The 23,808-nt window shown below is 48.3% G+C and overlaps 1 protein-coding gene across 2 annotated transcripts; it reads left to right on the top strand.

The window, feature by feature from the left end:
• The first annotated feature begins 2,764 nt into the window (after positions 1–2,764).
• On the top strand, positions 2,765–13,629 carry LOC133807107 (uncharacterized). 2 transcript variants are annotated; one of them, XM_062245265.1, is made up of 2 exons: positions 2,765–13,224; positions 13,334–13,629. In XM_062245265.1, the coding sequence occupies exon 1, from the start codon at positions 2,797–2,799 to the stop codon at positions 6,274–6,276; it is 3,480 nt and encodes a 1,159-aa protein (XP_062101249.1). In that variant the 5' UTR covers positions 2,765–2,796; the 3' UTR covers positions 6,277–13,224; positions 13,334–13,629. The 2 variants fall into 2 exon arrangements, with proteins under 2 accessions (XP_062101249.1, XP_062101251.1); XM_062245267.1 differs by having other exon boundaries at positions 13,340–13,629.
• Positions 13,630–23,808: the final 10,179 nt, after the last annotated feature.

Here is a 23,808-nt window from a genome sequence, read left to right on the forward strand (position 1 = left end):
CTAAGCATATAAATATAAGCTACAGAACACTGTAAAAGGGGTCTCCTTTCACCAAAAAGACAGTAACCCTGTCAAAGTATAGAGAGAAAACTCCATTGTAAAAGGTTCTTCAAGCTCTAATAATATAGACTCGTGGACTAAGGCTAGTTAACGCCCCAACCACGTAAAAACCTCGTGTTAATCTTCTGCTTTCATTATAATTATTAGTAAATATTCGTTATTAATAGAGTTGCCGAAAATCTCGGTTAACAGTTTGGTGCTTTCATTGAGAGCTGAAGGAAGCTAGTGCTAACGTCAGGCCTTTACTACGATGGTGAACACACGACACACCACCTTCGACCCTACCAATCCAGAGCAGGGCAACGGAGACCCGCTGCCTTCGCAGCATATCCCTCAGGACTTGCCCGAGAACGTGCCTCCTCAAACATCTCACCAGGACGAGTCACAAGACTACGAAGGTGGGACAGAATACGAAGAGGAAAACGAGGAGGAGTATTATGAAGAGGAAAATGAGGGGGAGTACCACGACGAAGCTGCGGATCCCAAGACCCCCCACGACGATCAACAAGACTTGGAGGTGACCAAACTAAGGCAGCAAGTCCTGGATCAGGAAGCCAGGATCGATGAACAGGCGGAGGCGCATCGACGGATGCAAGAGTCTCTTCAAGCCCTGCAGGCGCTCATGGCCGCGCAGGGTCCGGCAGCCAACCCCGCAGCGGGCCCACTTCCAGAAGCGCAGCAACCTGCCCCACGAGAGCAAGCCGGGGTCCCCAGAGATTCCAGCCTGGTCCGTCCCCCGGAGCCTTTTCCCGAGCCGGCTCCAGGAGGCCCGGACAGGGAGCGGCGGAAGACCCAGGAGAAGACCACCCCCGTCGCGAAAGCCGGGGCTCATTCCCGGCCGCTACCTAGGAAAGAAAAGGTGCGCCCCGTCCCAGGACGAGGCCACCCGATCGATCCGCAGGGGACGCGGCCACGGAACGCGCAGCCCCGACGCGCCCCAAGGCCAAACGGGCGGGAAAGGTCTTTGCACCCAAGTGCCTCAGTTAACAAGAACCGTCGGGAACGGCCTCGCTGTGAGGAACGTCACGCCCTCAGTTCAGGGGACGACACTTCCCGGATAGATTTACGCGATGGACTGAAAGCTCGGAAGGAGCGGGCCCGCAAGGAAAAGTTCCTCCCCCAGGACGGCGACCTCAGGAACGACATCAACGACAGGAGGAACGAGAGAATCCCCCTGGAGGATGGCACGGCCAAGCTGCTCATGGAGCAGGTGGCCGCATTAAAAAAGGTCACGGATTGCCTGGTCCGCAAGCAAGAAGGCGCAGACACCGACTCCGACGAAGAGGATAAAGAGCCATGCGCGAGGCACACCCTGGATGCCGCACTCCCCAAGGGGTTCAAAATGCCAAGCCTCACTGCCTATACTGGAAACACCGACCCCAGGGACCATCTGTCCCGATACAACCAACTCATGACAGTGGCCCATGTCAGCGACAACGGCAAATGCCTCTGCTTCTCGATCACTTTGGGCGGTCCCACCGAAGAGTGGTGGAAGAGGCTTAAATTGGGGTCCATCCAATCCTGGTCCGGGCTGCAGTCAGCATTTCGAAAGCAGTTTGTGGCCGCCATGAGGATGGATATGCAAATTAGCGCCCTCGCAAATATTAAGCAACTCCCCACGGAGACCCTGAGGGCCTACATCCAGCGCTTTACTGAAGAAGCCTCCAAGACTAAAGTAGACGACGGACAACGCCTGGTGGCACTGCAGTCCGAAATCCAGGCCGGGTCCCCCCTCTGGGATGACATGCAGCGTAGCAAAGCCGCTACCCTGGAAGAGTTCATCAGGAGGGCCCAAGGATTCATCAACTGGGAGGAAGCTCAGATCCAGGTTTTCGGGTGGCCTCCGGCCCCGCAGCCCGTCCCCCAGTCGTTCTCGAGTTACGAGGGGCAGTTCCCGGCCCAGCCCTACACGCCCCCCATTGCCCCTGGATCGGCCGTCGCACCTGGGGTACGCCCCGACCCAATCCACCCACTTCTCCGGTTATGGCGTCGTGCCGGCAGGGCACAGCATGGCCCCTGTCGAGGCCCAGCAGTCACAAACAGGAGTGACCGAGGCAAGCGTGAATCCCTCCCGGGGGAAGCGATCGGGCAAAGGCCAGAACCGGCCCGAGCCGGTCAAGAAGGGGAAGAGGGGCTACAAGCCCCAATACTCAGAATACACCAACCTAGTGGACACCAGGGAGAACATCTATCTGGCGACAGAGAGGGCGATCCACTACCTGAAGCCTAGCCCCATGTTCAAAGGGGGAAGGAATCCAAGAGACACCAGCAAAAGGTGCGCCTATCACAAGGATGTGTGCCACACCACTGACGAGTGTCGGCAGCTCAAGGATGAGATTGGAAATCTCATCAAGCTGGGGCACCTCCACCAGTGGGTAAGGATGCCCGTGGGAGTCCCGGGCATGTCAGCAAGCCCCGGGCAGCCCACGGCCCCGGGAACGACTTGGGCATACCCCCCCCCCCCAGGGAGGGTATGCGCAGGGACACCCGGCACAGGCCCCTCAGGGGACCCCCACCGCGCAAGTTCCCAGCCCCGGATCGCCTTATCCCACCGGGGCAGCACCCACTCGAGTTGACGGACATGTGGCAACCATCTCGGGCGGACCTCACCTGGGAGGGCCATCGAGGAATGACCAAAAGTGCTACCTGAGTGAGCTGGACCACGACCAAGAAGTTTGCGCCCTGGTCCAGGCTCTAGCCCAGCGCCCTAAATTGATAAACCTCCCCATCACCTTCATGGAGGACGACGCCCGCAACGTCCACTTTCCGCACCACGACCCGTTGGTCATAGATGCTCAAATCGCCAACAAGTTGGTGTCCCGCGTGTTGGTGGATGACGGAAATTCCGTCAACCTGTTGTTCAAGCCCGCCTTCATAGCCATTGGCTTGATGGAGGCAGATCTGGCATCCTGCCCGACCCAAATTTACGGCTTCAACGGAGACGCGCTTCTCCCCATGGGGAAGATCCAGTTGCCGGTTACGCTGGGGGGTGAATTGCAGCACTCGTTCAAGTTCTGTACCTTTGTAGTGGTGGACTGCCCCACCGCTTACAACGTCATTTTTGGGCGGCCCGCACTGGTCGAGTTCGGGGCTATCACCTCCATCCGCCATCTTTGCATGAAGTTCCCATGCGACAACGGAGGGGTAGGGACCGTCCGGGGAGACCAAAAGAGCGCCCGGAAGTGCTACCATGTCTCCGCCCGGCCCATATACATGGTCCGAGAGGAGCTCGTTGAACCAGCTCCCCTCCCTCCTGCTGAGAGGATGGTCCAGGAAGAGGACGATCTGGACCCGCGGATAGGGGACGATCGTGTCCTGGAGCCAATGGACGAAATAGAAGAGGTGTGCATCAGCGAAACCGATCCGACCAGGATCATCCAAGTAGGAAAGAGCCTGTCGGCAGACATTCGGGCCGCCGTCATCGCCCAAGTCAAGGGAAACCAAGACCTTCTAGCCTGGTCCCACTCCGACATGACCGGGATCGACCGCAATATCATTTGCCACATGTTAAGTATTGACCCAAACGCGACCCCGGTCCGCCAGAAGCGCAGGCCCTTGGGGACAGAGAGGGCCGAGGCCCTTAAACTGGAGGTTGAGAAGCTGACTTCTATCAACTTCATACGCGAGGCTGTGTACCCCGTGTGGCTGGCCAATCCCGTCCTGGTGCCGAAACCGAACGGAAGCTGGAGAACGTGCATTGACTTCACGGACCTCAACAAAGCCTGTCCGAAGGACTGTTTCCCACTACCCCGGATCGACCAAATGGTGGACAACATGTCTGGATACGAGATCTTGAGCTTCATGGACGCTTACTCCGGCTACAATCAGATATCTATGCACGTGGCTGATCAGGAACATACCAGTTTCCAAACCGACAAGGGCATCTACTGCTACATAGTCATGCCTTTCGGACTCAAGAATGCCGGAGCAACTTACCAAAGGCTCGTCAATCGAATGTTTCGGGCCCAGCTAGGGCGAAACATGGAGGTATACATCGATGATATGCTGGTCAAGTCTAAGACATCCCGGAACCATTCGGACGACTTGGCGGAGGCTTTCGCGGTTATCCGGAAGTTCGGGATGAAGCTGAACCCAAAGAAGTGCACTTTCGGCGTGGCTTCCGGGAAGTTCCTGGGCTTCATAGTGAGTTTCTGGGGAATAGAAGCCAATCCAGACAAGATCAAGGCACTGATCGACATGGCCTCTCCCCGGAGGCACAAGGACGTGCAAAGCCTGACGGGGCAAGTAGCCGCCCTGAGCTGTTTCGTTTCTAAAGCCACGGACAAGTGCGTCCCTTTCTTCAACGTCCTTCGGGGAAGCCAGCGTTTCGAGTGGTCGCCCGAGTACGAAGAGGCCTTTCAAAAGTTGAAAGAACACCTGGCCAAAGCCCCAATCCTGGCGAAACCGGTAGAGGGGGAGCCCCTGTATCTATACCTGGCCATGACCAAGCACGCGATCAGCGCCGCGTTGGTACGAGAGGAAGAAAGGACACAACTCCCGGTATACTATGTGAGCAAGCAGTTACTAGACGCAGAATCTCGATACCCATTGATCGAAAAGTTGACTTTCTGCCTACTGATGGCGTCCCGGAAGCTTCGACCTTACTTCCAGGCCCACGCCATAAAGGTCTTAACCAACCATCCCCTACGACAGGTGTTACAGAAGCCCGAGTCGTCGGGAAGACTCCTGAAGTGGGCCATGGAGCTGAGCCAGTTCGATATATCTTACGTGCCCAGGGTGTCCATCAAAGGACAGGCTCTGGCCGATTTCATCGTCGAATGTTCTGGGATTTCTCCGGAAGACAATATTCCCGCAGCCCCCGCGACACCCTTGTGGAAAATCTTCGTGGACGGAGCCTCGAACGAGAATGGGGCCGGGGCCGGGATCATCTTGGTGTCTCCGCAGGGGCACCAGCTGCAAAATGCCCTCCGTTTCCTGTATAAAGCGTCAAACAACGAAGTGGAGCATGAAGTTGTCCTAGCTGGCCTTCGTTTGGCCCGGGAGGTAGGGGCAGCGAACCTGGAAATTTACAGCAATTCCCAGCTAGTCGTCAGACAAATCTCAGGGGAATATCAGACCAAGGGAGAGAAAATGGCGGCATACGTGACTCAAACGAGGGAAATGCTCCAGACATTTGCAGCGCATTCCATCTGCCAGATCCCCCGGGAGCAGAATGTCTTCGCAGATACACTAGCGAAGCTGGCCACTGACGCAGAGGCCGAGCTGGCCGGACTGGTTCTCGTCAACCATCTCCCCGTCCCGAGCATCAGGGCCCCCGCCGTCCACACCGTCGACCACTCCGCTTCCTGGATGAGACCGCTGATCCGCTACCTGTCCACCGGGGAAGTTCCAAACGACCGGGCCGCAGCCAGGAAACTCCTGTACCAGGCCCACCGGTACGTCATGATGGACGAAAAACTCTACCGCCGGGGGCTATCCATGCCTTACCTCAGGTGCGTGTACGGGACTGAGCTGAGCGCCATCATGCATGAGGTGCATGAAGGTTTTTGCGAAGATCACACTGCTGGGCCCAGTCTGTCCAAGAAGATCCTGTGCCAAGGATACTTCTGGCCAACCATGAAGAAAGACTGTATCGACTACGTCCACAAGTGCGAACAGTGCCAAAGGTACACGAAGGTCCCACGGGCCCCCCCGACAGAGATAACCTTGATGAATAGCCCCTGGCCCTTCGCAGTATGGGGGATCGATCTTGTTGGATCCCTCCTGACCGGGAAAGGAGGGGTAAAGTATGCCATTGTGGCTGTGAACTATTACACAAAATGGGTTGAGGCAGAGCCCATGACCACAATCACCTCCAAAAAGGCCTTAGATTTCGTCATCAACAACATAGTGTGTCGGTATGGCCTCCCCTACAAAATCGTGTCCGACAACGGGAAGCAGTTCGACAGCGCCCACTTCACGGATTTTTGTGAAAGGCACGGTATAGTGAAGAGCTTCTCCGCGGTTGCCAGACCTCAGGCAAACGGGCAGGCAGAAGCCGTGAACAAAATCCTAAAGGGGACACTGAAGAAAAAGCTCCAGGCCTGTAAGAGCAAATGGCCCGAGGAACTCCCCCGAGTACTGTGGGCCTACCGGACGACCGAGAGGACGTCAACCAGACACACCCCCTACTCTATGGTCTATGGATGCGAAGCCGTCATCCCAATCGAAACGACCGTCCCGTCCCATCGATGCGACACGTATGATCCCGCCTAGAACCACGCCTTACTCCAGGAATCGCTAGATCTCATCGAAGAGATCTAGGAAGAGTCGCAAGTGCAGCTGAAGATGTACCAGGGCAAAATCGTGCAGCACTTCAACTCCAGAGTCAAGAGCCGTAAGTTTGGAACCGGCGACCTAGTCCTGTGAAGAGTCTTCCCTGCTACTCAAGATCCGGGAGTGGGGGCTCTGGGCCCTAATTGGGAGGGGCCATATGAGATCCAACACGAGGTATGCCCCGGAACATATCGCTTGAAGCGGCTCGATGGCTCGGAAGTCCCGCGAGCCTGGAATGTGGAGCATCTCCGAAAATACTATCAATAGTCCGGGAGTTTTTCCCAGTTTAATATTTTTGTTGTAAACAATGTACGCCTCAGGGCGAATGTCTTTTTAAACAATGGAAATGACGTGTGCAAAACGTCATAAAGGGCTATTGTCAAAACTATGCTAAATCTTTCTCAAGTGACCCCAGACCTGTCTCCGCTCACTTGCGGGGGGTACCATCCCAGGTATAAGCAAACACCTGGCGAGGCGCAAGCTTAGGCTAGTCCCGGCTCGGACTACAGTCCGGGAGACGTGAGCCCAAGGCCGGTCCCACCCCAGACGAACGACAACCGGGGGTATAAAAGAGGACCACGCCCGAGGCTGGTCCCGCCAGGACTAACGACGTCCGGGGGTATAAAAGAGGACCACACCCGAGGCTGGTCTCGCCCCGGACGAACGACGTCCGGGGGTATAAAATAAAGAGGACCGAGCCCAAGGCCGGTCCCACCCCGGACGAACGACGTCCGGGGGTATAAAAGAGGACCACGCCCGAGGTTGGTCCTGCCCCGGACGAACGATGTCCGGGGATATAAAACAAAGAGGACCGAGCCCAAGGCCGATCCCACCCCGGACGAACGACGTACGGGGGTATAAAAGAGGACCACGCCCGAGGCTGGTCCCGCCCCGGACGAACGACGTCTGGGGGTATAAAACAAAGAGGACTGAGCCCAAGGCCGGTCCTACCCCGGACGAACAACGTCCGGGGGTATAAAAGAGGACCACGCCCGAGGCTGGTCCCGCCCCGGACGAACGACGTCCGGGGGTATAAAACAAAGAGGACCGAGCCCAAGGCCGGTCCCACCCCGGACGAACGACGTCCGGGGGTATAAAAGAGGACCACGCCCGAGGCTGGTCCCGCCCCGGACGAACGACGTCCGAGGGTATAAAATAAAGAGGACCGAGTCAAAGGCCGGTCCCACCCCAGACGAACGACGTCCAGGGATATAAAAGAGGACCACGCCCGAGGCTGGTCCCACCCTGGACGAACGACGTCCGGGGGTATAAAACAAAGAGGACCGAGCCCAAGGCCGGTCCCACCCCGGACGAACAATGTCCGGGGATATAAAAGAGGACCACGCCCGAGGCTGGTCCCACCCGGACGAATGACGTCCGAGAGTATAAAATAAAGAGGACCACGCCCAAGGCTGGTCCCGCGCCCGGAAGAACGATGTCCGGGGGTATAAAAGAGGACCGAGCCCAAGGCCGGTCCCACCCCGGACGAACGACGTCCGGGGTTATAAAGCAGAGGACTGGGCCCCAAAAGCCGATCCCGCCCCGGACGAACGATGTCTGGGGGTATCATGTAAAGAAGGACCGGGACCAAGGTCGGTCCCACCCTAGACAAGTGATGTCCGGGGAAGTAAAATAAAGAGGACGGGGCTCAAGGCTCGTCCGATCCGGAAAATTGACGTCCGGGATATAAAAGCATCCGGTTCGTCCCAGGGCAAAGCCAGGGCCTAAAACTGATAAAAGGAGAACATAACTCCAAGTTAAACCAAGCCCCGAGGGCCCTGGACTGGGTGCCAGGATTAGAAACTTGGAAAGTTAGGTCGTTGGGTCTAGTCCAGACCGTTGGAACCGGGACTAAACCCTTGCAATCAGTTAATAGCGGCAACAAAATGAAATTTCTACGTGGAACAATGGAAGGGAGCCTTCGTAAAAATCCAAAGAAGGTAATAGTGTTTTAAATTTAATTACAAGCCAAAAAACACTAATAAAAGTACAAGGCCCGGAGGTCCGCATCCTCCCTCTCCTTGGCCTTGTATTCGGCCCGCTTTGACTCAGGATCAGGGAAGACAAGAAGATTCATACTCTTATCCTTGCACCAGGCCATGTAGATGGCCTCGTCAAAGGTGACATCCAACAGGCCCTCGGCCTCCTCCTTTTTGTGACGGGTCATTTCGTGCGCCGCCTTCTCCTGAAGCAGAGAATCGCCCAGTTCGCAGACTCGGGCTTTCAAGGCCAGGATCTCTTCCTTATCCAGGGCAGACTGTGCCGCGGCCGTCTCCAAGAGCGTCGCCCGTTCATCAGCATCCTTTGTCTTCCGGGATAACTCCTCTTCCAATCAGGCCTTGGCGCGGCCGAGCTCCTCGCGCTCCGCCTTCACACGGGCCACCTCTGCCTGGATGCGGGCCGTCTCCCGGCCAAGAGCCTCCTTGGTAGCCTCCCTCTGATTCACGGCCGCCTCAACCTCCAGCTTGGCCGTCTCCATCTTTATGGCAAGCTCGGCCACCAGATCGGCACTCCTTTGGGACAACAAATCAACCTGGAGCAAAGAAAAGTTAGAAAACGAAACCATCATCAACAAATGAGGGAAGGAGTATAAGAGAAGTAAAATTTACCGCAGTGGCCTGGTGGCAGAGAGCCTAGGAGATGAACAGTACGTCCGGGTTGGCTATCGTGGCGTACCTCTTTAGCTGAAGGTTGGACATGGTGCTCCCAACCTGGTCCAGCAGATCAGCCGCCAGGGGGGCTGTGTCCTGGCCGAGTTTAGGGCGGAAGCCCGCTTCGGCGACTAGCCGGTCCACAATCGGTTGGGGAGCGCTGAACTCGGCAGGACGATCCGAGAATTCAACCTGGCGACGGATCGTCAGGGCCTTGTAAGTGTCGTCCTTCCAGCACCGGCCGTTTTCCCAAGTACGGTTGATCAGCCGGGACTGCTCATCCTGCAGGGCTGACTCCCCCTCCTCGAGAAGAGTCGGGCGTAGGGGAAGAACTGGCGGTGCGGGGATTTCCTTCGCGGTCAGCCGATTCTCCCCATGTGACTCTTCAGTCGAGCCGGCCCGCATCGTCCGGGGCCTCTTCCCGGTGTTGCCTTCTCCGACGTCAGCATCCGGGCCCCTCTTCCCGGAGCTCCGGCTGACAGTCGCGCCCGCCTCCAAATCAATCATGGGGGGAGGGTCGGAGGCGAAGTTTGCAGCAGGCTCCACGCCCTAGAAGGGGACCACGGCCAGAGCTCCTTCGCCTGGACGGAGTTTTGTCCCGGATAGTTCCCCGGTAAGGTAGGGCTCCGGGCCCGTCACCTCGTTTCTCTTCCTAGCCGCCTTCTTGGCCGCCCTGTCCTTGATGAGCCGCCTCATTTCGCTGGCCGGGTTTGACATGTCGGAGTCCTCTGTAAAAGTACAGAAAAAGGAGTTAGGACGATAAACCAAACAGGAAAACACACAAATCAAAGTTAGAAATGACCCGGGACGAACCCTCGTCTAGGCCCCGGGCGAGACTCAATTCCCTTAAAGCAAATGAATGGACCCGATCCCCTATGTCGTCCGGGTTCAAGAAGCCCCCGTACTGGAGGAACCCGGATAAGAACATGAAGACCTCTGAGCCTACAGGGACGGGAACTGAAGGCCTTATCTCCCCATCGGCCCCAAACGCGGGCCCGGGGGTACTAGCCTATCCCTAGCTAAGTCCCCGACTCGGGGAGCATACGTTAAGATTAAAGGGGAGTTACCTCGCCCCGATACGCTAGGCCCGGGAGTCCCGGCGTTTGGTAGGGCATCTTCGAAGAGCTCCTCCAGCTCTTCTGAGGTGGCCGCTTCCGCCGGGGCCTGGCCCTTCTTGCGCTGGGCCGCGTCAGCCCGCGCCGCTCTTACCACAGTGGCAATGTGGTCCAGGGCCAATTGTTCCCGGACGTCGACGTTCTTCTCGCAGGGGATGCCCCGAAGGTTCGGGATAACAGTGGTATGGGTGGCCGCGAGCATCCCAACTAGTCGGAGATTGTCATCCATGACGTAGCCCCCTACGTCCAGATCCTCCGCGGTCAACTTAGAATAAAATCTCCTCCTTTCCAGAATGAACCCGGTAAGGGGAGTTTGAGCAAAGGGCCCTGCCACCCGGAAGATATGATAAGAGACGAGTAGAAAAGATGGATAAAAGAAAGGTCCAGGGAAATACTTACCCACTCGCTGGAAGTCCAGCAACAGTGTGGGGTTCTTGTCCACGAGGAACCCGGACGTCATGAACCAGTAATGCCTGACGTCCGGGGGATGCCTCCAGGAGCTGGTAGGAGCGGGATAACTGCTCCGCGGCTTCAGCCTATAAAAGCCATCCAGGGTCTTGTCCTTGACGTTAACCTGCGGCTCCAGCTTGTAGAAGTACAAGACCTCCGCAGGGGTGGGCTTCGCAATCTCCTTCACGGCGCAAAACACCCGCCATCCAGCGAGTAGAAGGTATGCTTGGGGCAGAAGCTGGAACGGTGCGATTCCCACATACGTCAGGAACCGCAGGAAACGGTGCGCTGATATGGCCAGCACTCCAGGCTCCGAATCCTTCCACGGACGTATGCGCTCGCTCCTCGAGCCTGGCCAGGCGGTTGTGAAAGAGGCCCGGAGTTGATTCGATGCCCAGACACTGCTCCAGGAGCAGCATCATTCGGTAGTTCCGGAACGAGTTGGCAGTCACGTCCATTTCCCACCTGTTGCCCTTAGGCGTCTGGTACTGGGAACGATGACAGGGGCCCTATTGACCTCTTCTTCAGAATGGAGCGTAACTCTCGTTGCCATAACTGACGACCTGGGAACAAAGAAAGAAAAACCAAGCAGTCAGTACCTAAACCCAAGAAAGTCGGTCAAGGTACGGGGAGTCTCCTAAGGACTGCTTGGAGTCCCGTCGGATCAGGTCCGGGACTCCGGAGAGCCCCGAGACCCTGATCGGGAGAGGAGACTACTAAGGCCCGCCCCTTGTCCGGGAGGCATCCGGATACAGAGCAACCCGAACCAGGTAGCCTTCCTAGCAATTTCTAAAGCATAGAGCCTAAACGCACGCATCAAAAGAACATCACAGGTTCATAAAGTCGTCAAGAGAGTTAGGAGAACTTACTGTGAGGTGTCGACCGTAGAAGGTGATGGTTGTCCGACTGTAAGGACGGCAGAACCTCGTTCTTGAAGTGGCGCAGCCGGTACAGTAGTTCGTCGACAGGACAAACCCGAGATGCGTCGTCAGGTAGAAGAGCAGAAGTTGGGGTTCTGGGGAACAGGTGGCGGTGCAGAGCTAGCAGATGGCGGTGTATGTCGTCGGCGATGTCGGACATGCAAAGCTCGAGTAGTGTTTGCGTTTTCTTAAGCTGGTTCGAAGAGGTAAAAGTGCCAAATGTGGTTTTCGTGGGGTATTTATAGTGACCTTAAGCCCTGGCCCACGATCCAACGAACGGGTGTCTCCTCATCGGACGATCAGGAATCGCGCAGGGACATTTATGAGTCCTTTCAGGTTGGATCCTCGCTGTCTTAGATCTGACGGCCCAAGAGTGACGGATGCCAAAGGTCACCCCATCCTACGGTCCACCTCGTCCCAGGGGCATTAATGATGGCCCCCGTGCGAATGGGATGCTTCGAGACGTGCGCTGACACCCTAGCCTAGGCCTAGCGACCCTTGGGAGGGCTAGGCGACCTTTCGAGACCCGTGCAGCAATCACCTGGTGTCACGTGTATCCTTGCCGTAAAGCGGGACAAAGGTAAATGCCCCCGGATCGTGGTAAACGATCCGGGCCAAGCATCCAACCAATGCCGCGGCCCTCTGTCCTGAACCTACGAATTCGGGCAGGAACTGGGGAGGCAACCAAGCGAGCATCGTGGGGACGATGCAACCCTCCTCCTGGCAGACCTAGGCGAAGGCTTGGGGGGTAAATGTTATCCCCATTTCCTGCATGGGCTCAGAGTCCTCGTCCAAGCCCATTTTCAGGGGCCACGTAAGCATGCGGGCCCGGCCCAAGGCCTCTTGGTACGGAGTGTCCAAGGGGAAGGGTATGGACCGGAGATGCATGTCGGGGCCCATTGGAGGGGTCTGGAATGTCCCTCTGGGTCCGTCCTCCGCGACGATAGTCCGGGTGGTGCACAGAGCGTTCGGACCCTCGAGGCCTACACGTCCAGGTCCCAAACCCTGATACGGTCCGGGCCTGTGGTAAACGAAGCGGGACAAAGGTAAACGGACCCGGATCACCTCACCCCCGGTTGAAGGGGCCAAGCGTCCAGGACCCTGAAGCCGCCTCATTCCACGTGGGCGTTGTCCCCACTTTTCACCTGCAGAAAAGGTCACCTCGGGATTGCACGCCGATGTGTCAGGCCTGCGCAGCCAAGTACTCTGACTGGTCTTGTCTCCTGAATCTGCCTCGTGACTCGAAGTGGCCAGACCAAAAGCGTCGTTTTGTCGGGCGAGATGTAGCCCTAAGGTCAACCTGTTGGGCCTTGGCTGGCTTGGAATTTATGTATTTTGTCCCTTTTGTATTAGGCCTCCACTAGAGAGGCCACATATATTCATTTCTCCGATGGGCCTGGGTCGGACTCGGCCCAGACCCAGTGTTCCCCTAAGCCTATAAATATAAGCTACAGAACACTGTAAAAGGGGTCTCCTTTCACCAAAAAGATAGTAACCCTGTCAAAGTATAGAGAGAAAACTCCATTGTAAAAGGTTCTTCAAGCTCTAATAATATAGACTCGTGGACTAAGGCTAGTTAACGCCCCAACTACGTAAAAACCCCGTGTTAATCTTCTGCTTTCATTATAATTATCAGTAAATATTCGTTATTAATAGAGTTGCCGAAAATCTCGGTTAACAATTACCTATGTACCTGAGAATCTTGGCAGTGGTTCTAGGAGTGGGACCGATAAGAACAATTGAAATCTCAAGGTAACTAGTTGAATTCTAAGATTGTAGTTTAGTAGCTTTATTTCTCTCAAAAGTACCATGTAGCATGTGTTATATATACATTATAATTTTATTCTTTCTTTTGTCTTAGGAGCAGGTGGTCATGGTTGCTTGATGCAGGCCATGAAATGAATGAATGCTGGATTTTGGATTGGACTTTGTTTTCTATCTATTCTTTTGAAATTTGAACTTGATTTGTGTTGTTGTAGTCGATTAGACTTAGATTTAATTTGTGTTGTAATGGACTATGGACTATGGACTTTGGACTTTAAGTTTAAACTTTAATCATGTGTTGAGATTTGTGGTTGTAGTCTTTTGGTTTTAACTTTTAATTGGGTTGTGTCTTGGATTGAACTAATAGATATTGGAGTATTAGACTTTTGATGATGTGTTGTGATTTGAGATTATGTTATGCTCTTATGGACCTTTAATTATGTTTCAAACTTTAAAATTTGTAAATGTAATTATGTTCTATATATTTATGTTTTAAAAACGCACAAAAATAGATTCCAACAATCCAAAATTTTTAATTTTTTAACTAAAATTTTCAAAAAAAAAAACAATAATCAATTCGGTTTGGCCGGTTTAACCGACCAAACCGCGGTCCAAAACGGTCGGTTTTTTTTAAACTGGTTTGGTTCGGTCGGTTTTTGGATTGCACCAATCCAGACCGAAAACCGAATTCTGGATTTTTTGTTGTGAAAAAACCGCCCAAACCGACCGTTGCTCACCCCTAATCTGATTAAGTCAATTTTTAATATTAAATTATAATATCCATCAAAAAAATATTACATTATAATAAAAATAGACTCTGTCAGGATTTGTATTTGGATTTTTTTTCCTCACAAAGATAAAGAGAAATAAAAGATGGAAATTACTATAGATTGTCAATTTTTTAGACCAGTCAAAAATAATTCCACCATATATAGGTGAATTAATGACAAAAATTGAGAATTTTTGTTTTAAAGATAAAGTAAATATCTATTAATAGATTAATTGGGCATAGTTCATTATAAGACAATTATATTGGTAGAGCAAAATCAACCAACATAGACTTACCAAGTTGTTTACAATAATCAAAAGAAAAAAAAAACTTCAACCCAATAAATCACAAGTAATCAAGCTTTCAACAAGTACAAAATAAACTAAGTTTTCTTTCTAAATAAGCAAATGACATACCAACCCCACCAGTAAGTACAAGCCAATGATCTTCCAAAAGATAACGAGGAATAACAATTTCATTATTCAAACTAAAATAATACAAAATAAAACAAAGATCTACCAAACTAATGAGAACTAGTGCATAGCATGGATAAATCATGAGATAAGAGATCAATAAACAATTGAATAACACCCACTTCCAGATCTGAAAGAGATTTATCTCAGTATTGTCCAGGATATGCACACTGAGAGAATCTACAAAACCAACACAGCGATAGTGATTAATAAACACCACCATGAAAATAATAAAGCAAGAACTATAATTTGAGAGACTATTCCCAACATGCTAGTCACCATCATCCGCTTATGAACCCAAACCAGACTCCTAGAACCGAACGGGCAACACCATCTCCTTGCCAGCCACCCCAACCACACAGAAGAGACCCTTCGACATCCACCTTCCAACTGCCCCAACCACACGGAAACATCCCAGCCACCCTGTAGCGTCCCAAATTTGCCAATAAGGCTTAGGGCCTTGATTAGTGTGCCTGGAGGACAATAAGTGATTTATTATTATAATATGTGAATTTGTATGAATATGTGATTAGAAATGCACGTTTAGGTGAATTAAATATGCATGTGGGCCTCGTTTTGTTATTAGGGACATGTTTGTAATTTTAGCCCGTTGAGGACATAAATGTGATAATTGTGATACACTTGCGATATATTTGTGTTGCACGATCTAAGACAGTCCTAGGGAGTCGTTAGCTAGAAAGTCACAACGAGGTCAAAAACCTGACTCGGGGCGAGTCGAGGGGTATTTCGAGTATTAGACGTTTTATGGGGTATCGAGTTATGGAAATAAATATTTGGAGATATATTTGAAGATAAAATGTTTATGAGGGAATATTGGAGAAATTTACCATTTTGTCCTCGGGGACCTTTTTGGTACCCCGAGCCTTGAGGTAACCTTAGAGATTAAGTAAATAAAACAAAACCAAAGGAATACTCAGGAACTTGGAGAAACCGACCCAAAACACTCTCTTTCTCTCTCATTTTTCTCTCTCAGCCAAACCAAGGGAAAAGCTAGGAATTAAGTAAGGATTTGAGCTCTTGACTTGGGGATTAACTCAGCATCACTTTGAGGATTCAACAGAGGCTAAGGTAAGCATCAACTGTGATTTTAGCTAGTTAATTCAGTGGTTATTGACTGATTTTCTTAGTTCTTTTGAGGTATTGAAGTTGAAGATTGAATTTTGGGTTTAATGAGTTTTGAAGCTAGAGTTTATTAGGTTTTGCTGTTGGAATCATAGTAAAACTTCTAAGATGATTAAATTAAGTTGTTAGAATGATTTTAGGGGTAATTGGCTTGGTTTTGGTAGAGAAAATGGTGGGTTTTTCTAGGTTCGAGGGGTCGGGCCGCGGAATTGTTCTTGCTGAGCCGCGACCCTTTAGAACATTTGGGCGGCCTGGAAGTGGAGGCGCGCCGCGGCGCCCTATAGGCAAGGTCGTAGCACGTGTAGGCAGAAATGAGGCTGGGCCTCGGGTTGAGCTAGGGGCCGCGGCATGAGTTCTTAGGGCTGCGACGCTTAGTGCCTTTTTGGACTTTAAGGAGGATTTAGGCTCGGGAATCCAAAAGTTATGGCTCGGGATGAATTTTATCACCCGGATTAATAGAATTCAAGGTCCCCAAGATTAAAATTATGACCCAAAGATATTTAATGGATTAGAACTTGATGGATGAATATTGTTGATGCGTTGTGACTATGGTTTCGGCAAGGCTCGGACTAGGGGACTGTGCTCGGGACATCGGTGCTTGGAAAGTTCGGGACACAGGTAAGAAAACTGTTGTACCCGTAGAGCAGGGCACAGCCCTATGTGAGTGTGTTGCAGGGCGTAGCCCACTAAGTGTGTTTAAGTATTTACTTAACTATGCCATATGTGTGTGTATGTGAATAAACAACGATGGCCGGGAACGGCGAAGGCTGAGAACGGAAAGGGGTTGGGGGCAGCGTTTAGCACGCAGAGTGCGAGTTGTCAGGGCGAGACCCTAAAGGATACTTGAGATATCCTCACGGTGTGGATCGTGAACCCAGGGCCTGGTAAAGTACCTGGGATGGCATGGCCGTACGTGTTTAGCCTGATGATGGCTTGATTATATGTTGAATGTGAGATATTCTTATGTTATCTGCTTGTGAGGGTTTTCTTGCTGGGCTTCGGCTCACGGGTGCTCTGTGGTGCAGGTAAGGGCAAGGGGAAAGTCGACCAACCATGAGTATGGAGAGCGTGAAGCGGCGCGTACATGTTTGGTCTGCCTGGCTGCCACGACCAGGGGTATTTTGAGAGATGATTGTACTAAACTTAGATTTTGTCGTTTAGCCGACTCTGGTTATATTTTTGAGTTGTAAATATTTCTAAACAGTATTTTGGGATCCCAAATGTTAAACGCTTTGAATTTCAATGAATGATACCATTTTCAAAGTGTATGACTCTGTTTATGGTTTAATTACACTTTTGTCTTAAAACCTTGATTAGCGAGTTAATTGCACATTTTAAACTCACTTAGTAATGGCTCTAAGGAAGTAGGGTGTTACACACCCGACGCCACCAAGACTGCTATCGCCAGCAATAAGAGCCCAAATCTTCAAACGGGAAAGAGCCAAGATTGAGACGAAACCCAGAAGCAAAGACGGAAGAAAGTCGAGACCTAGACAAAACCCAAAGGCAAAGCCAAGATCTAATTGAGCCTCACCAAATGATGATGACAACAAACTCAGCTAGAGCCCCACCAGAGTCAGAGGTGAACCGACGAAGCTCCCCCCAAGAAGGACTATGCACAAAGGACCTTAGGTTGGTGATGCTTCAGGGAAAACGAGAGCCCTAGGGTTTTTTTGTTGACCAATATATTTTTTAGAATTCTTTTTTAAATAATTAAAATGACTAAAATTTCAATATTGTTATTTATTTTAAATAATAAAAAAATATTACTACTTTCTTTTCTTCTTATTATACCAAATAAATCTAAGGAAATATCAAATTTATCCTCCCCTTCCAATTTTCTTCATACCTCATACTTAATCCATTTTTACATATTTCCATCATTCTTACCAAAGTGTGTAAATGTCTACACTTTTTTATAATTTGTATTATGTTTTCTTTTTTGAGAACTATGTTTTACTTCATTTAAATAATATTTTATCCTATAAAGATGGAGCATTATGTGTATGTTTGTATTGATAAATATTAATTTATTTCATTTTTATCCTATTGTCTCTATATTATTCATAATGGATTGAAACTTCTTGTATATTTGATAGATATTATTCAAATTAAATATGAAATATATTTCTCATTTCTTTCTTCGCTAAAGTCGTCCCAAAAGGTAGTCTCTTTTTCTTTTCTTTTTTCGCAGTCTCTTTTTCCTTATCATACATAATCAGATATGATAACTTTAAAAGGGAAAAATATATAAACGTTACGTAAAGAACAAGCTGGAGTCTTTGGCTATTCCTATGTATTGTGTACTCATATATTTTATCATAGTATAGTTCTTTAAAGAAATTATACCTTAATTAAAATTTAAGCTTAAGAATTTTCAATAAAAGACATAACGAAAATAAATAAATTTGTCTAAATAAATTATTTTATATATGTTATATTATTTTAAATAATATAATACTAGAATAAATAATGTGACAAAATGTGATTCGTCACACAAATATGATTTGTCACACTTTGTAACATATTATTGAAAGTCACAAAATTGGACACATGTGTGTGCTCAAATGTAACATATTTTAGAGTTACAAATTTGTAAATCCCAAAAATTACCTAATAATATGTAGATTGTATGTTACACATTTGAGTTTGGATTTCACAAAATCATTATGAAATATGGTTGTTGGAGACATGTTTTTAACTCTCGTTTGGTGTATGTTGGTTACAAAATCATGTGGGAAAGAGTTTTGGACGTTTTGGAAAAACTGAAAATTTGGATGCTGAAAATTGCTTGTGACCATGACCACTGATTATCCCTAGCCGCGGCCTGGGGGACAGAGGCCAGTGGTCGCAGCCACTGATACTTCTGGGCGCGGCTAGTGAGGCTGACAGCCAAAACTATTTTTCAGTTTTTTTCCAATTTGAACGGTTCTAACATCCTAAGTAACTCTCAAATCTTCTTTTTAATTCCATAAAAATCTAATTAAACATTGGTAATTGTCATGGGGTTGGTGAAATTTGAAATTCAAAGGGTATCTCAAACTCTATAAATAAGAGTCTAATGCTCAATTGTAAGACACACAATTTTCTATCCATAAAGCCCTTGGCTGGAAAATACACTATAGAGGCTTGATAATTCTAAAGAGTTATTTCCTTGAAAGATCCTTTAGTACATTAGAGAATAGGGAGAAATAAGCTTTTGGACAAAGGTCTTGAACCTTGTTCAAGTTGGTGATCCCCACTACTTGTGTGAGTGTGAGATTTTATCTATTGTTCTTCTACCTCTTTTATTTTTTGCTTCTATCTTATATATTTATTTGTATTGTTATGCTTTGAGTTGTATTATCTATTTATTTATCATCTTGTCTATTGTAACATTTTGCTTAGAGTTGTATTTTGGTTTCTCTATTCCCATTGAATATAATTGTATGCCCTAATTTTCCAGCAGGCTATTAGCGAGCTGAGATACGGCCTAATTATATCAGCCACGTGGATCCCCCACGACCGGAACTGTTGTCGTCAGGTCCTACCTCGTTAGCTCGGGGTATCCAAAGGTTCGCCAAGATTACTTAAGGACCGAGTCAGGACTGTGAAGGCCACAGGTCGAGGAGGCATCCAGCTCGTGGTACGAGCTGGAGTTGGAGGCTATGACCTTTTATAAAGTCAACCACGCAAGGTAAACATGCATATATCAGATATCACGTGTCTGATATATCTCTGACTTCTCGGACACGCAGCATGAACGTGCGTATTCAGGCACCCACGACTAGGTTGGGCCGTGCGGCCCATTATCCCCCTTACCTATTGATTAGACCACGCTTCATATGTCAGGTTTTAGGAATTAATCATGAATGTCATAGAAGTGACATGATAGGTAAGAAGGTCACGGGATGACCCCCTTTACCAACTCCCAGGTGCCCTCTCCTATAAATATGGAGACCCTGGGAGTTGCAAAGGGTTGGATCCTATTGTGTAAGGAAATACCCTGTAAAGAATACCAGACATATAGCAATAATATTGGCTGGTGGAGTAGAAAGATTTTAACCTTTGAACCACCTAAAAAATGTAATTGTGTCATCAGTCCATTTAAAGATCTTTCATCTATTTCGGTTCATTGTTAAGCACTAATCACTTCCTCTTATTTTCTTAATTACCTGTTGGCGAAGAACCGCGTCAACAATAATATATTCTTAAAAGTGATTCTTTTTTCATTTCTTAATCAATAGAATTATGCACCAACGCTGTTATTATTGTCGTAATGGAAAATGTGTAAGAAAACCAAGGACACTAGAACTCGACTACTTGACCAACCGGTTCCCCGACCGCAAAAGGAAACTTACCCCCACAGACATGACAGTTGGCAGTTACTATTTAAAGGACCCATCACATATTAAAAGGGAAATTTCATGTGTTTATGCATGATAACACATACTAATTAAAAAAATATGACAAAATTATGTGGCATCTTGAAAATAGGATTTTTTTTACTATAATGCCCCTCTCATTAACTCTTCTCTTTCTCTCTCAACTTGTAACGTCTCAATTTCCCTAATAAGGCTTAGTACCTTGATTAGGGGGTCAGGAGGGCAATAATTGATTTAATTGCATTATTATGTGATAATATGCATGATTGTATGAACCATGTGAGTTATATTATAATATGACTGTATTTGCATGTTTAGGTGTGTTAAGCATGATTGTGGACCCGTTTCTTATTAGAAAGCCATTTTTGTAATTTTGGCATGTTGATGGCATATTTGAATATATATATATATATATATATATAAATATGTGTGTTATATGTTGAGACCACATTATTATGTGGATATATTTAGGTTACTTGGCACGAGACGATCCTAGGGAGCAAGTTAGCGGTTTAGTCATAATGGGGCCAAATACCCAGCTTGGGTGAGTCTAAGGGTATTTTAGTAATTTAGTACATTACCGGGGTTTATCGGGTAATGGAAAATTATTTAGTGACTATTTGAGGATATTGGAGATAACGGAAATTTATGAGGCGTTAATTATAATTAACGGGGAAAAGTGGCAAATGACGGATTTTCCCTAGTGAGCATTAGAGAATAGCTAATGGGCTAAGGGGTAATTTGGTCATTTCTAGCCTAAGGAGGGGATACACTTAGTTAACCCAGAAGCTAGTGGAATGCTTAGAACACTCTCAACACCTCATTCTCTCTCTCTCCCTCACATCCCTTGAGTGAAGTTTTGAATTTTGAAGGGAGTTAGCTTGGAAATTTGAGGCTTGAAGTTGGGAATTTGGTTAGGAGAAACTTAAAGCTTGAATTAAACAACTGAGGTAAGAAGTTCACTCTGTTTTCTTGGTAAATTCCTGCTATGGATTAAGTTTTAGCAAAATTGTAAGCTATGGTTGGGTTTTGATTTGGGTTAGAGATTGGGTTTGTTTTTTGAGGTGTTTGTACTGCTTATGATGTGTTGTTTAGAGTTTTAGACTCTTTTGGGACCTTGGTGCAAGTTTGAGGTGAGATTTTGAGAGTTATGGCTCGGGGAAAATGGTGGAAAAACTCAGTTTTTCTGAGTTCACGTAAGGGCACCGCGATGCTGTTCTTTCGAGTCGCGGCACTGGGGCGGTCCAGGGCAATGTGGCCCTGGCTGGGTGTCACGGCGCCTGTTAGGCTGTGTCGCGACGCTAGACCTTTTTGAGGGGCATTAATTTTGTACTTTTAGGTGATAGGCCCAGGGGCTCAGGGGACGATTTCACCACCCCGTGTGGGGGAATTGGAGGTCCCGAGAGCACGGGATTGGTCCCAGGTTCAATTATGGAATCAAATGGTAATGAGAACGTTATTTGTGGATTGTGACTAGGTTACCGCTAGGGCTCAGGAGAGGATCGTTCTCGGGGGTCGTGCTTGCTTGCTTATTTGCTTGCGCTTGGACCAAAGGTAAGAAAACTGCACCCAATACGTGATGTATGTGATTAGGGCTTGGCCCGATTGTGAGATATAGTTATGGTTAGGGCTCAGGCCCCTGTAGATGTGCATGATTATGATTATGCATCTGATTGTTTGATTAAGCATGTTGAATGCTCTATATCTGGATATTTGCTATATAATGTATGCATCTTTGCATTATCTGATTGATAAAGGCTTGATGTGTGAGTCAAGGATGGAAATAGCGCTGAGCGCTGGTTGAAAGTATTGACTTATAAGTCAGGGGCGGCAATAGCTTGCTGAGCGCTGGTCGTTGTGATTAGGCCTAATTAGGAGCGCATCATAAGCTTGTCCAACCCAATGGTTGTGGAAAATTAAGCGCCAGGTACGCTGGGCAAGCTCCAAGGCTGGTTATACAGAGGATAGGGCAATGGGCCCTGGGGTGACTTATTAGTCCCATATCCTAGGGCTGGGCCCCGGTATGATTATGTAATATTTATTTAGGGCAACGGACCCCGGTGTAACGCTACAGTCACTTATCTTAATAGAATGCATGCATGAGTAGGGTTAATATTGTCAAGCATGCTTATTATGGTTATGTAGTATTTATTTAGAGCAACGGGCTCTGGTGTGACGCTGTAGTCACTTATCTTAATAGAATGAATGCATGCGTAGGGTTATTACTGCTAGACATGCTTATTATGATTATGTAATATTTATTTAGGGCAACAAGCCCCGATGTGACCCTGCAGTCACTTATCTTAATAGAATGCATGCATGAGTAGGGTTATTACTGCTAGGCATGCTTATTATGATTATGTAATATTTAATTAGGGCAACTGGCCTCGGTGTGACGATGAAGTCACTTATCTTAATAGAATGCATGCATGAGTAGAGTTATTACTGCTAGGCATGCTTATTATGATTCTGTAATATGTATTTAGGGCAACGAGCCCCGGTGTGACGATGCATTCACTTATCTTAATGGAATGCATCCATGGGTAGAGTTATTACTGTTAGTCATGCTTATTATGATTCTGTAATATGTTATTAACTACTTACGAGCATGTTTAAGTTTTCTTGCTGAGTCTTGGCTCACGGGTGCTTTGTGGTGCAGGTAAGAGAAAATGGAAGTTGGACCAGCCATGAGTTGGAGAGCTTTGGGGGAGATGTGTACATATGCGGATGCTCGACCACCACGGTCGGGGTTTCTTCGTGGAACTAGGGTTAAACCCTATTTTGCCACTTAGGTTGGCTGTTTGTAACTTTTTGAGTTGTAATTACCTTTTTGGAACTGTAAACAACTTTGTAAATGATCACTACGAGATCTCATGTACAAACTTAACGTTTTAATGAAATACCTATTCATTTTGACCGAAATTTTTAACCCTAAACCGGTAATCACGTTTAGTTACACGTTTATGGCCAAATGACTCGATTAGCGAGCTTAGTACTATTTAAAATATACAGTGTAACGGTCTTAGCTAACAATGGCGTTACACAACTTATCTCTCACACTCTCCATTCATCTCTCTACTATGGCGACACCACCACCACCACCACCACCACCACTACCTCACCATTAAAGCTCTTTTTCTCACTCAAAATTTATTTCTCTATCATTTCTCTTTCGGATCTCTACCCATGACCATCATTTGGATTGAAGTATCATTGAAGCACCTACCGCCGTTAATACCACCATTAAAGTACCCATTGAAGAACTCGTCAAACTTGTGTGTTCTACGTACAAAGACATTTAAGTGAAAATATATGAATTTCCAAAGTTTTCCATAAATTTCAGCCCAAAATATTGAAATTACATCGAAAAAGCATACTTATTTTGAGGATGACCACATCATTTTGTCTTATTTTTTAACTATGTGTTTTCATATGCCTAAAACATGAAATTTCCCAATTAAAAATGGGATGGGTCCCACACCAAAAACAAATCCTTCCAAATTAAGAGCAGTCCACTGGGAGTCCACGTATTTGGTTACAGGATCTTGGCAGCCTGTCGTGCTACCACGTGGCAATAAGGGTTGATGAGACTCTCTTCAGTAATCAGTATTGTGTTGCCTCGGTTTCCTCCAACTATAAAAATATAATTAATCCAAAGTTGAAACGGCGTTTACAGCGTCAAAAGAAAAGAAAAATGAGCAGTAGTTAGCTTAACCATGGTTCAGTTGAGAGTTGATACAGGCTACAGACACGTGTGTGTGAATACGAGTTGTGGTGCCATGGTTGGTGAAGGGCTAGCGACAGCGTCCACCGCCTCTTCTTT

Source organism: Humulus lupulus, chromosome X (genome assembly GCF_963169125.1).
Source record: "Humulus lupulus chromosome X, drHumLupu1.1, whole genome shotgun sequence".
In the NCBI taxonomy this organism is placed as follows: Eukaryota; Viridiplantae; Streptophyta; class Magnoliopsida; order Rosales; family Cannabaceae; genus Humulus; species Humulus lupulus.